At 35.0% G+C, this 14,835-nt stretch overlaps 2 protein-coding genes across 2 annotated transcripts; one reads left to right on the forward strand and one right to left on the reverse strand.

The window, feature by feature from the left end:
- The first annotated feature begins 5,628 nt into the window (after positions 1-5,628).
- LOC145576026 (transcription initiation factor TFIID subunit 9-like) lies at positions 5,629-8,428 on the forward strand. Its single transcript, XM_081633815.1, has 4 exons — positions 5,629-5,767; positions 5,873-5,963; positions 7,121-7,390; positions 7,788-8,428. The coding sequence occupies exons 3-4, from the start codon at positions 7,133-7,135 to the stop codon at positions 8,058-8,060; spliced, it is 531 nt and encodes a 176-aa protein (XP_081489941.1). The 5' UTR covers positions 5,629-5,767; positions 5,873-5,963; positions 7,121-7,132; the 3' UTR covers positions 8,061-8,428.
- Positions 8,429-11,343: 2,915 nt separating this feature from the next.
- LOC145574316 (nicotianamine synthase-like) lies at positions 11,344-13,396 on the reverse strand. The gene has a single exon (XM_081632069.1). The coding sequence runs from the start codon at positions 13,279-13,281 to the stop codon at positions 12,298-12,300; it is 984 nt and encodes a 327-aa protein (XP_081488195.1). The 5' UTR covers positions 13,282-13,396; the 3' UTR covers positions 11,344-12,297.
- Positions 13,397-14,835: the final 1,439 nt, after the last annotated feature.

Consider the following 14,835-nt stretch of genomic DNA (forward strand, 5'->3'; position numbering starts at 1 on the left):
TAGTATAAAACAACGGCATCGATCTTCTGGAAATAACGTTAAACTGAACACAGATGCAGCACAGTGGAGATGTAAATATGGGAATGGTAGTCCAAGATGGTGTTAGTGACGTTCTGATGGTTGCAGAAAACCCAAGTGCAGGCAACTGCTCTCCTATGACAGCAGAAGAGAGGGCTATGTATGTACATTGGCCTGTTACATGCTTTTGAGCCAGGGCTTAGATGAGTTGAAGGCTTGAAGCTGAAGTAGATTGCCTCCCTCTAGTTATTGACTATTTGACGTAGATTTCCTTAGCTCAGCTAAAAATTGCTCATGCCACGCACCAAGACAAATGGTATGCACGAGAGGATTTGATTCTAGGTCTTGAGTACCACTCCTTAAGGCTTTAACCAAACTAAGGGCTTGTTTGGTAAGTGGCTTTTCATTGGCTTTTTGGTTGGCTTTTGGCTTTTTCATTTGGTCAAACATCCAAAATTTGTGTTTGGTAAATGGCTTTTTCAGCCAGCTGAAAAGCTGGCTTTTAAGCCAAAATGAAAAAGCTACTTGGAGTAGCTTTTGGCTTTTGGCTACCTAAGTTACTAATAACATCAAACAGCCAATTTTACCAAACATGTTTTTAGACTAATAAAAAGTCAAACATCCAACAAAAAAGCCAATACAACCAGCCAGTCAAACCAGCCAATCAAACCAGCCGACAGCCAACAGCCAACAGCCAATTGCCAAACAAGGCCTAAGTGTTTTTTTGTTTTATTTAGAAAATAACCAAACTAAGCTAGTTGATCATTCATAACACATCATAGATATCAATGCATTAACACCATGATTACACTGATGATTAGATTACAAGAAGCTCCAACTTAAATTGTTTATCAAGGGGCAAAATTGTAATATTCTGGGGGTAAATGTGGGTAAAACCACTACTCCAATATCTAACGATTTTTCCCTTTAATAAATGAAATACTCCGTATGTTTTACTACGTATAATGAGATTAACCGGCTTTCTCGTTGACTACCATTCCTTTTTGAAAAAGTGGGCTTAGAGTTGGCAAATTGCGAGTTTATGTTTGGTCTCTTGTCAATTTTGTTTTGTTCATATAATCTATCAAAAACTATGTAAAATATATGATAATTGCATAATTTGACCACTTCATCTAAATAGGTCGTGTTGGAGTTGATTTCGTGTCATGTCGTGTCGACTTCGTACTTTTTCTCCGTAACTTCGTGTTCGTGTCGTGTCGGTTTCGATCGTATTATTGTGTGTGAGAGATTGCAGCTCTAAGTGGGCTGCGTAAAATGTAAACAGACTGCAGGGCAGTAAACAAAAATGTGGACCATAAAAAGCCCAGCCAAACTTTCTTCGTCTCAAATCGCAAACCGTAATTTCTGTTCTTCGTCGTTTCCAAATCTTCGCCTCTCTCTCTCTCCCCTCGTATTCACCATTTCCGCCTTTTCTCTCTGGTAAGCTTTCTCTCTCTTCTTAGCTTTCGATCTATATCTTAGATTCATTTCGTTCAATTATTTCTGATCTTTGCTCTTTTCGATTCTGGGTTTTTATTCTTAATTATTTGTTTTAGCTTGTTTTAAAGTCGATTGAATGTTATGGATTCTGGGTCTAATTAGAGTTTTACTATTGTTTTGATAAATCTATTGCATCTAATTATGTGATTGTAGTGTTGGTTTTGTTTTTTTGTTTTTTTATTTTTATTTTTTATTTTTTATTTTTTATTTTTTAATTATTGTCAACTTGATATTTACTCTATTTGATGTTGTGCTTTGGAGAAAAGAAAATAGCTTTTGAATTTTTTGATTTGTCATTCGAATTTAGAATCATTGAAGAATTAAGAGGTTTTCATTGTGAATTTTGGCGAAGGTTATTTCTCAGATTGGATTTTTAATGGTGTAAAGAAGGATATGTGACAGAGTTAGGGTTTGATGGTATGTGTGGATCGAAAGCTTAGAAAGCTGATTGTTTTTGCCACCGATTAAAATCCCTCTTTTACCTCGAGTTTGCTTGCCTTCTTTTAGATGGTTTTTTTGGATTTTATCTGATTTTTGGTTATAGTGTTAGTTGTAGATATTAAGGGCATGCTTGGATGGGAGGTAATACATTAAGGGGGTAATAAAAGTCAAACTAAGCAAAATGATTGTGAAAATAGGGAAGAAGGAGATAGTGATGGTGTGATTGTAAGAAAATTATGTAGTGATGGTATGGTGTGAGGTGAAGAAAGAGGAATCAATACCCTCATTTTGGGGGTAATAGTTACACTAGGGGGAGGGTGGGTAACTATTACCCTCATTATGAGAGTAATAATTCCTCCATCTCTCTCTTTTCCTCATGGCACAACTAGTTTAATTCATTTGGAAGCACCATGTCTCCTACAACACCACCTCTAATTACTTTTGTTTTTTCAAGTTTGACTTTTATTACCCCCTTAATGTTTTACCCCCTTAATGTTTTACCCCCAATCCAAGCATGCCCTAAGGAGTAGGAGGAGGGGGGGGGGGGTAAATGTTGGAGCTTGTAGGTTTTGCAAGTGCCAAAAGTAGAAAATTCCCAACTTAGGATGTGACTAGAGTATCTACTGATTTGTTTCTAATATATGGGTATAGCACATTTAAAGTAATGCTTTGTTTGGATAGCAAATACGGAAGGAAAGGAAGGAGAGGGAAAGAGGAGGAAGGGATGGGAAAGAAAGGGAGGGAGAGGTGAGCTCCATTTTCCCTCCAAATCTTTCCAAATTTGGAGGGATTATTCTTATTAAAGAGAGAGGGAAAATTGATACCTCCCTCTCCTTTCCCTTCCTTCCCTCATTCCTTTACCCAAACAAGAGAGTTTGTCCCCCCTCCCTTTCTCTTCCCTTCTATTTCTTTCTATCCAAACAAAGTGTAAGGGAATTCTTTCATGGAAAAGCTTTTGGGCCCGGGTTCCTCATAACAAATTTGGTTGAAAAACCCAAGTCTTGATGCCAATGTTGGCCCCTAAACCCTTCGCAAATTACCTTCGCCAGGCTAAGTACTCGGATCTATTATGACATAGATGTGCCGCGCTCTACAAACCTAGAGTTTACAGAGTCTATAGCTGTTCTAGTGTGGTTAATTTTGAATTTGACTATAGATTGTTCATCAATTGATGTTGATCATGCTTGTTCAGAGTATGTGACTTGAAATATGAAGTAGATATTGATTTAATTTTTTTATTTTTGGTGTTTTTTTTTTATTTGGGGGGGGGGGGGGGGGGGGGGCTTAAGGGCATTTTGTTCACTACAGTCCAAGGAAGAACAACGGATTCTTATAGCAGTGATATGGAGGGGGTCAGGGCGGTAGAAAGGGGGTTTTGGTGCTTTTTACTTGGTTAGACAGGTTTTTGTTGAGAGTTTCAGTCTGGCAACTTTTGGGATTAGCATAGGACTAATTAACTTTAGTGTGTAGTTACATTCCTGGAGCATATTGTTGTCAGTCCTTGATTTCTCCCAGAAAACTTGGCTGCATTTTCCCGTTAGACCTGTACTTAAAACTGCAGTTCTGCTGCTTTCCACCAATATCTGTAGGTCAAGTCTCCTCTCTGTCTCTCTTTTTTACCCAGTGGAAATGAATTATATTGCTGAATCGGTATCTTGATGCTGAAATCGTTCATGATTTCTGATCATGAAATTTATGTGACCAACTTGAGTTTGCGACTTAAAGCTTGGGTTGCTGTGTGTATATGATGAGTGGGCTTGTAGTTTATGCCTACTAGTGAGATAAAAAAATTATGTGTACACTTATCCATTTAACTTTTCTAACTTTCTTTCAACTGATTTTTCTTGTTTTAAAATAGTACTCCGGTATAAATTTACTCAGGTAGTTTAGATATGCTATCCAGACCTGTAAAATAATGGAATTTCTATTATAGAATTATATTCAAGTGAAAGGTTTGAATTTGTATGAATTTACTCTGTTAATGCAAATATGTTTTCTAGAGTATATGTTTTCTAGAGTCTAGACAATATGTTGATTGCATAATTAGTTGACTACATTATGGAAACGGGCCACAGTGGTTGCATTATCTGGACCAGGAAATTTTTGTGTTACTTGGTTTGTAAGTATATTTTGCTTGCTAGTATAGAATGGTCATAATCTATATTTGTCATAAAACAAGGAGATACAAGTGTGCATATGTGATTATTTCTTTGTCTCTCAACCAGTGTAACAAGGGTATTGGTCTCTTTTCATTCACCGTGTAACTGGAAATGACACCTTTGTTTTCACCTTTCTCCTCTTGTAGTATATCATTATATGCCACTTAAAGATTGTTATTACATTCAGGTGATTAATATGGCTGGCTCAAAGGTTGCTCATGCTGCCTTGAAAGGTCCCAGTGTTGTGAAAGAGATATTTATTGGCCTTGGACTTGGCTTGGTTGCTGGTACCATGTGGAAGATGCACCACTGGAATGAGCAGAGAAAAGTGAGATCCTTCTATGACATGCTGGAGAAGGGCCAGATCAGTGTGGTTGTAGAAGAGTAGATCATATTTGATGAAACTATGTTTTTTATTAAGTTGTTGTCTTTGAACAGCTTGTTGGTCGTTTCTGCTGCTCATTGTAGAGGAAAGCAGTGCATAAACCCATGATTAATAATTTTTTTTATACTGAAAGTTGATGTGGATTTTGTGTTATATCATGTTTTCTCCACTCTGACTGCAGTGTAAACCTTGAAAGTTGTCATTACCCTTTTGTGGTGAATGTTTATGAGAACATGATAACTATTTTTTATCTGTCATAGACCTCTCTGATCGTTTTTCTTTAGTAAAATGTATAATATCAGTACGTTGGAGAGTGACAACCTAAATACGGAGGTTGTCTTTGTGATCTTTTGAAAAAAATAATGTGCTGCTCATTAGCTAGCACGCTTATGCTTGATGTGAAGAAGCATTTGTCCTATATCTTTCTTTTCTGAGCGTGATCTATGTGTTTCGGCTATGGTTTATGTAGATCTTTGCTGCAATCTATTTAATCATGTTTCAGCTTTGGTTTTCTTAGACCTTTGCTACATAGCAATTTCTGATTGAATCAGAATCATAGTTGGGCCTGTATTTGTAGTTTAGTAAGCTATTAAGGGGTTGAAGTCTGATGTGAATCGTTAACTCGATTGGAAACATTTTTTTTTATCGGGAGCTAGGTTGTACCTGTAGTAAGAAGATGACGGTAATGCTTGATCTATTGAGCAACTGTATATAAGCTTTTCTTTTCACGAATAGGTAAAGAGTAAGATTCGACTGACAATAACGTAGTAGTACCTTCTTCGTTCCTAGGGCTTCAGCCTTAAGGGCTTTGCTAACTCAAAAAACCATATTCCATGGGAATGTTGCTTTGCATTTTGCAACTTTGGGGGATTACCACTTCACGAATTTTAAAAATTCCCCGTGATTATAGGTTGAGTATGCCTATCATTATAACCTTATGAACCTTTAAGTGGGATATAGTACACAAAATTAAAATTTGGTGATCAAACGTTATTTTGCTGACTCAATCTGCTCTGGTGACACATACTCTGCCGACACTTATTCTGATTTACTGAAACTCAAAAGAATGGGGCCTAATAATCTCATTAACCTGCCTTTTTAAAAAAGCTGCTTCTTGTTAAGAATAAAGAATACAGCAACACACAAAAGTAATAAGTAACAGAGGAATTTACTGTTCTCTTGAATCATTGAAACGTCTTATAGTCTCCATTCTACATTGAAGCGGCTTGTAAACTTGTTCTCTTCCATTGAACCAGCATTTGAGGTGAATCTTTTTGTTTTTCAATTATCAAATTCACAATCTAGGGTTTATCGTTAATTTAATTCAATTTTAATGTCTTCCTCCTCCTGGTTCTCCCCTCTCTCTCAGTTCTCCATTGAAGCGCAGTCAACTTCGCACTTGTCGTTCTCCATTGAGGCGCCTTCTAATACTTGTATCCCCCATCGAAGCACCTTCTGAGGTAAGAACTTGTTTCTTTTTGTAATCATCATATCAATTTCACAATCTAGGGTTTAGTTTAATTCAATTGTCAATTCAGTAAGTTTAGGGTTCGAAAATCTCAACTATTGGTTCTAAATACTAAGATTATGAAAGATCATAACCAGCGATTATGTTCGTAGAAAACAAAATTATGAGCCTAATTTGATATTTTAATCACATATCCCTAAAATTATGTGATTTTCCGAGATAATTGAATCAATTTGATTGCTAATGTATTGCACAACCCTTTGATGTTAGGATTGAACTACTAAATTAGACCTCTTAGTGTGGAAACATCACTCACAATTGCCTGCTAGCTTGGGCAACTGTAATTTTCTAGATTTTTTGGGATGCTTCGTGCTGTATTCTGTATATCTTAGTGCTAGATTTAAGGACGAAGGGAAAATCAGGAGCTTATGGATTCTGATCATGCAAGAAACGCAAAATCATCCAAATTAGGATGTAACAATCGACTGACTTGTGTGAGTGTGCAGATTTTATAGCTGTTCTAGTATGTTTAGTATAGGATTGACTTGTTGATTTTGCTTAGCAAAGCTGCTGAGTACTTAAGCATAGTAAAGGACAAGCAATAGGTACCTTTATCATTAGTACCTTGGGGTGGGGACTGGGGGTGGGGTGGAGGGGAGGGCAATCTGGGGTATTTCTGTTCACGTTTGCCTTTAGCAAATCTGTTGAGTGCTTAAGCACAGCAAAGGAAGAGCAACAGATTCCGAAGATGATTTGGCTACAGTTTACTTGGCCGGACAATGACTGCCGAATAAATTTGGGATTAGCATGGGTTCTGTAATCAGTTAAACAAGTATGGATTTGTCCTAGAAAGGTCTACTGCATCTTCTTGTTAGTACTATATTATAGTGCTGAATTGTTATCCTAATTATGGAATCTTACATGTTTCTGATTGTAGAAATTACGTGAACAACTTGACCCTGTGGCTCAAAGCTTTGGTTGTTGTATCTTGTTTATATACAAGTATGATATTGGGGAATTACTGATGATTAAAAAAATTATGAGTACATTTTTATATTTTAAGTTGTCTTACTTTCTTCTGTCTGAGCTTTCATGATTAATGAATAATTATGTATCTCAATTCACAATGCACATTGGGTGGTGTTGCAGGTTTGGAGATTCATGGCAGAGGGAGAGGAAGACTTGCCCAGGGATGCAAAAATTGTGAAGTCATTGTTAAAATCTATGGGTGTTGAGGAGCATGAGCCCCGTGTTGTGCACCAGTTTCTGGAGTTGTGGTACAGGTATGCCGTTGATGTCTTAACGGATGCACAGGTTTACTCTGAACATGCCGGCAAAACCTCAATCGACTGCGATGATGTTAAGCTTGCTATCCAATCAAAAGTGAATTTCAGCTTCTCACAACCCCCACCCCGGGAGGTACTTTTAGCTTTCTCTTTACCCCCATCCAAGTATTTATGTGTGCATTCTATAGAAATCTCTATTGCTATGATCTCATTGTCTAAAGACGGGAAAGGAATGCCACTTTTCTTAAAAAGTTTGACATGTGGCCATTTGGGATCCTAATTGTATAATTAGCAAGAATTGGATATGCAGGAGAGAATTAGTAAGAATTTGGAACAAGATGTCATTTGATTTCTTATTAGTGGACACTAGGACTGTAAATGTTTTCATTCAAGGTTTGGTTTTTTTTTTTTTTTTTTTTTTTTCCCCTCTTTCGGTGTTTAGAAGTGATGATTGATTCCTCTTGAGTCTTGACCATTTTCTTTTCTTTGTAGCATTGTTCCTAATTGTGAACTTTTAACGGTTGGATCAGGTATTACTCGAGCTTGCTAGAAACAGGAACAAAACTCCCCTACCAAAGAATGTTGGAGGCTCTGGAGTTCCACTTCCTCCTGAAGAGGATACGCTGATTTGCCCAAATTATCAGCTAGTGATACCAAAGAAGCAGAACCCCCAGGCTTTAGAAGAAACAGAAGACGAGGAGACTGCTGCTACTCCTAGCACATCTCAAGAGCCAAGAGCCGATATGATGCAGAGCACTCCACAGAGAGTCTCCTTTCCTCTTGGAGCTAAGCGTCCAAAATGACCTCTGACCTTTACTTATCAGACACAACATTCATCATTTCATGGTATGCTCTTTTCCCTTTTGAAGAGCACCATGTCAGGTGAGATCTCCATTTTTTTTTATGTACATGGGATTCCTGGGAATTTCAAGTTTGTAGTCTGAAACTTCATCAAGGTGGCCATGTGGGAGCTTATAGATCAGTCGTCTGCTTGTTTAACTTGAACGAAAGCTACCTGTATGCTACTAATACCATAAAACTGTAGCGAATGTCAGATATATTGTATGCATCTGAAGATTACGACGTGTTATCTTGTTGTATCTTAATACAGTAGTAGTAATACTGTTTGTTTTTTAAATAGAAGTGATAATTGCTTTATTTTTCATGTAAATCGTATTCCATTCGAAGCATGAAACCAAAACTCGTTAAAAGTCGTTCTGTAGAGTTCCTTTGGCGGTGTTCATCTTTGAAATAACTTATCAACTACCATCGCATCAATATTTGACAATATAATCTTGGATTTTTATTTTTAGGAAATGCTCGGAGATGTGAACTTGCTTACATTTGCTCGCAACTACCAGGTTAGACTTGAGCACACCAGTCACGTCGTTACACTATATTATTCTCAGAATTGGAGATTTTGAAACGCAATATTTCCTGTTGGTAGTAGTATTGTTAGTTTAAAACTTTTAATATTGGCCAATTGATAAGCAAAATAGTTAAATTATACACAACACATGGATTAGTGGTGAGTGATGATATGTAGTAGCTTGTATCATGACTTAACCAACAACATGAGGTTAACTACTCTTGACTTCTTTAGTGTATACTCAATTGGTTAACTCAACTAATAAGTAAAGAAACAAATGAATTTTTTTTAAGCGAAAGCTCAACAAAATTAAGTTTAATATGGCAAAATGAGTCCAGGCTCTGGTAAGTTCACCTTAATCCCATCTAATTCCTAAAATACAAGTTTTTTTTTGAACAAATCCTAAAATACAAGTTTAGATAAAGGTTAATGAATTCAAATAAGTTTATGAAAAATAAATTTAAATAAGAATGCTTAAGGGTTACTCAAATTCAATTTACAAATTTCTTTAAAAAAAATATTACAATCAAACCAAATTTTTATCGTAGTGAAAATTAGGTAAATAGACAAATTTCAACAAACTTAGTACTCGTAGAACAAAACCTTTGATTGGTCAATTTCTGGAGTATCTCGCGTTGTAATTTGGAATGTTTGTTACTCCGTATATCTTATGGTTGGAAACAATGTCTCACATCCTTGAAAGACATTACCAACTAAATTAATTGATATTTAGATCTATCAATCTCAATTATACCTCTTGACAAACTAAAGGAACACAATAAACAAAGCATAAGAACCATATATGTTGCTAGTGGAATATAATCACAAAATAGATGATCTCATGGTGTCTCTCTAGATTAACAACTTGCATCAAATCATCTCTTTTCTGTCTAAAATTGAAAGGACTCCAGATCTTATTATGAGCATATGCTTTTTTTTAATTTTTTTTGGGTTTAATTTCTTATTGTCTTGCCCAAAAAGAACCACAAAAATTATTTCCTGTTATGGATATCATTATCAATAATTATCAAGAATTATGTAAAGAGGTTCTCTAATAATCTCAGTTGACAGCATCTATTTGTGTTTTATTAAAATTTCCCATCTTTTCCCTTGCTGAGATAGTGGCTGTCAAAACCGAACAATTTTCCACCTCGTAAATTTATACTCGAATATTTATAAATATCTTCATTGGATTTTTGCACATTTCTTAATTTTGGTTATTTCTTAATAGATGGAATTTTTTAGAACTTTTTATTGGGATACTGATAATAATATGTGTACATGCATGCTAATCAATCAATTCTTGGGGTCTTTGGTACTCTGTGTAGTAAGATGGTTTCATATCAAACCTAATAACAGTAAAGTGTTTAATCGTCTTAATTTGTCTTAAACATATAAATAATATTATACATAGCACGTAATAAGCTTTAGTGATCTATCAAAAGTTAGCCAACGTATCTAAAACTTGCACCTTTTGTAGTGAAGGATTTTTTTTTAAGGTAAGATACGGGGTGGTACCTCGTGAAGAGGGAGGGAGGGATGATGATCGAACCACCATCACTGGGGGGGGGGGGGGGATGGAGGGACTAACCATCGTTCTACTCTTTAGATCCTCCTTTTTTAGTAAAGAATGATAATTACCATTGCTAGTTGATCTCTAGATATGACCAAAATTTGAAATTGTTCATCTCATCTATTATAGGTTTAGAAAGCAACTTCAACTCGACCTACCCAAAATAGTCTATCTATATTTTAACCTGTTGAAAACAAAGTTGAGCAAGTATATATACTGAAAAGGACCTTGCAAAGTTACCCTTGTAGTTGTTTATCGTACTGCACAAGCGAAACGTACATATCAGACTATCAGAGGTAAGGAATTAGCCATCTTGAGCTAGTCAAAACAATTGAATTGGTGTGTCTTCAACCTTGTTATAAGGACCTCATCAAGAAAGTGCCACTTTTTAAGGACCACCTTCTTAAAAACAAGGCCGTGTGAGTTCTATTTCTTGCAAGGTACTCGAGTTTGGCTCTGCCCGGTGCATTTGATATTGAGTTTGAGCCAATGTCTAATTCGTAATGAACCAAAATGAGAGCAGAATTCGATTGGAAAAAATTGTGAAATGGACACAATATGTAAGGCTTTATTTTTAATAAAAGAAAATATAGTAAAAGTACGAAGTATATTTTAAGTGAATTTTTAAATTATGAGCAATAACACAGATCTCACAAGATTTTTGTGAGGACATAAAAATAAAAGTAGAAAATTATAAATAGACTTTTTATCTTGAAATTGCACTATAGTGTTGAAGATGACTGATTGATTGATTAGGATTCATGTTAGACGCCAAAAAAATTTCCCTTTATTAAAAATACAAACAATATAAAAATAAACAGTATCTATTTATTCAACATAATACTCCAAAACACGTATATCTTTTTTAGAAATAATATTGATATTGTATTATTGTTGATGTAAACTAATAAGTATACATGTAGAATGTCATTACTTGTATTTTAAGGAGGAAATTAAAGCATTATTATCTCTAGGATGTAATTGCACATTCTATTAAAATTTCAATGTTTTACGGTTAACTATTTCATTGTATAATTAAAAATTTGATAATGCAACATCAAAGATGCTTGTATGTATAAAATTTTGAAGTTGGAACTCAAACACTAAGAATGAAATCAAACATCGCTACCAAATAAGATAGGAATTTAATCACTAAACCCAATTTGATAAATCACATACAATAATACATTATACATATACATATATAAGTATAACATTGTTTGACATGATTAAATTAATTAGAGCTGCTTATTCTATTGAAAAATACAACTAGTTGCAGCAATGACTTACAGTAATCTGTATAGTCCACACAATTTATAATTTCAAATATCTACTTTGAATAGGACTTGAAAATTATTTTTAAACAATTCCTATAAAATCCAGGAATTATATCATTGACGAAAATTCACCTTAATTAGCTTCCATTGCATGTTGTGGCTTCTTTCCTCTGCTTGTCACATCATTCATCCCAATTATTGAGAATTAGATTCAACATCCAACTAGACCAACTAACTTTGCACCTCTTCCCAAGAATAACAACTAAAATAAACACCCAATCATATAACCCTGATCAAGATCAAATTAAAAGGGCATCTACCCCAATTAAAATCAACCTTGATAGATGTGCCAAGGGAATTTGGGCATGATTATTATTATTTTTTCAACTTTGGAAACACAACAATAACTATAACCGGACCCCCTTAGATCACGTTGCAGCCAGATGTACGCAAACTTACCTTAGAATGATTAAAAAAACACGGGATTATAAGAAAATCAAATTTGGCTTCATTTTTGCAAGTTGGATGATTAATGAAACTTAGTGAAACCAAATATGATGATCAATGACAAATTAAAACACTAGGGTTGGACCACATTTTATGTGTAGGACATGTTACATACTCCCTTCCATGAAAATGAGATGATCCGATACATGGATAGAGATCAACAAATGAGTCGGGTTGGGTCGGGTCGGGTGAGGTTGGGATGAACAAAGATGGTACGTGATAAAGGAAGATTAATTAGATAGAACAACAAAAATGGCAATTCAAGATCAAGAGTAGGAAGTGTACGTATGTGTTACACTTTTATTTAGCTTGGTTTATTGATGAGCACTAGAGGCTAGTTCTCCTACAATATTGGCATGGTTCAAAGGGTTAAATGGTTGAATCTCCAAACACTTGCAGCTTTGCAACCTTATTGGAGAAAAGTTATGTGTGTGATTTTGCTCCCACTCCAATGAATACACCGGGGAAGACCGATCATTGGCCTTCCTCGCGATCACGACCGAGTTGATCACCTCGTCCGTTGGGTGAAAAACTGATAGCACCTCGAACCCACAAAGGTCTTCGGGTTCGACAACCGGGTACAAGAAGGCTCGAGCCCCGTGGGCGCTTCGAACCATTAGGGTTGACCCGGGTGCCATGTGTTTGGCTAAGTGATGGATGACCTTGACCTTCTCCTCCTTGTTCATCCCAACAAGGGCAGCTAAGAACACAACATCATACTCTTCAAGTTCCTCTTTTCCCAAACTCATAACATCCTTAGTGTGGAATTTCATCCGACCCGACAAGTCCGGGTCGGGTTCCACCAACCGGGCTGCCATCTCGTTGGCGGATGCATCGATATCATAGTTGTCGAATCGAGTATCGGGGAGGTGGTTAAGGGCGAGCACGATCGATGTGAGGGGTAGCGGGCCGGACCCCACAAACGCAACCCTTTTTGGTACATGGGAAGAGTTTTGTGTCAAGATGTTGTACTCTAACAAGCTAAGCTTAACGTAGTTGTTAAAATAAGGGAATATATCGAGGTGTTGTAACGGGATATCGTACGAGGCTAATATAGTAGAGAAATGTTTTTCAAGAAGTCCCTCAGCCTCACCACAAAGTCTAATTAAATTAGACCTCATTTCTTGGATTTGATGGCATAATTTTGTGACATCAATAGGATTAGGAGGCATGCATGTTAATACAAGTTGTGTGAACAACATGTTGACATCTTCTGAAGGTTTCAGACTTTCAAGGCTTGAGATTTTCTCATACAATTCATTAATTTGGTTCACCAATGGTTCTTCTTGGCACACCATAATGTCGACACTATGAGGTTATTGCTTTGATTGAGGAAGAAAGTTTGAAATTACAAGAAAACTATTTTTTGAATTTTTTGATATTTTTTTTTTTGGGAGTGTTTGGACTTGGAGATTTTGGACTATGAGAAGAGGCTTATTTATTGGCAATTGTAGGGTCCACATGAATAGTTTTAATTTTTTTAGATGCTTGGTAGTGGTCCCTACTACATCTTGTGTTTTGTTTACTTATCTTTCTTTACTTTGTTTTGTTTTAGTACTAGCCTTCTAATATAACCCTTTTATTTGTGGTACAACAAACCCTAGCTAGTACAATTATTGACTTTATCAATTGACTATAGAGAATGTCATCATATATGGGTAATTTACTGTTACAAGGCATCGAGTTGTGTGCATCGGGATTTGTAGTGTTTTTCTTAAAAAAATATTAATCACGGTACCTACATAAAGTATAATGTGCAAACGATAAATTTTTAAATATCATATCAACTAGATTAGTTTTTTACATTTTATGATTCTGTAACGCACAATCTTACGTTGAATGATACTTTGTATTAAATTTTTTTTATATCAAAGAAAACATACATATCACTTTTTTCTCAGCTTTTTATCCAATACAAACCTTTTTTTTTTTTTTTTTTTTTTTTTTACTTCTTATTGAATGTTTTATCAATTTTTTTTTTTTTTTTTTTTTGGTAAAACTATATTATTGTAGTATTAATCGTAATGCATGTATAGATGGTTCTCATAATTAACTAATCTTTTCCTCGTGAATTTATACAAGTTTTTAGTTATATATAGCTTTAGCCATCGGTAAATTTGACTTCATTCTTTGATCTAATCTAGCTAATTAAAACTTCTATTTTTTTTTTTTTTTTGACACAATTAAAACTTCCAATTTAATTAGAAAGATTTGTTTGCAATATAGTACGGAGTATACCCTTATACTTTCTCAAAAAAAAAAAACAGATACACTTGTACAGTAATACAATTTTCTGTAACTATTTTGTAGAAACATCAATCAATACAATGTCATTTTTTTAATTCCTTAAACTCCGTTACTAATGTGCTAGGTTTTTTTTTTTTTTTTTTTTTTTTTTTTTTGAGAGAGAGAGAGAGATATTACTTATTTGCAAGGTGATACAAAAACAGTATTGCAAATTCAACTAAAGCTGCAAAATTTTTTTTTTTTTTTTTTTTTTGAGGGAATCTAAAGCAGCAAATTAAATAATGGTTATAATGCATTATTTGTAGAATTTTTATCAAAATAAAGAAAATGGTACAGTGCAAAAAGTTTATATCTTAATATGTTTCGATATGAATATGATGCATTAGTTGTTCCAACATATAATTATAAAAAGTTTGGTAATATGAAATTTCAGATTATAGCAAACACAATAATCCTACTTCATTCATTTTGTTTATTCTTGTATATAATTTATCAAATTAATTTAAAGGCAGCCAAAGTTTCAATTTGTTATTTTGACTATCTACGTGCATGAATAGTAAGTAGGAAAGACTTCATGAAACGGATGGAGTAGCTCGTTACTCGTG

The sequence above is a fragment of the Chenopodium album genome, chromosome 13 (assembly GCF_948465745.1).
Source record: "Chenopodium album chromosome 13, dcCheAlbu1.1, whole genome shotgun sequence".
In the NCBI taxonomy this organism is placed as follows: domain Eukaryota; kingdom Viridiplantae; phylum Streptophyta; class Magnoliopsida; order Caryophyllales; family Amaranthaceae; genus Chenopodium; species Chenopodium album.

Bases quoted from the DNA above. Each gene is read 5' to 3' on its own strand.
- LOC145576026 (XM_081633815.1), top strand. From the start codon at position 7,133: ATGGCAGAGGGAGAGGAAGACTTGCCCAGGGATGCAAAAATTGTGAAG. The intron at 7,391-7,787 runs GTACTTTTAGCT...CGGTTGGATCAG, and splicing joins CACAACCCCCACCCCGGGAG to GTATTACTCGAGCTTGCTAG.
- LOC145574316 (XM_081632069.1), bottom strand. From the start codon at position 13,281: ATGGTGTGCCAAGAAGAACCATTGGTGAACCAAATTAATGAATTGTAT.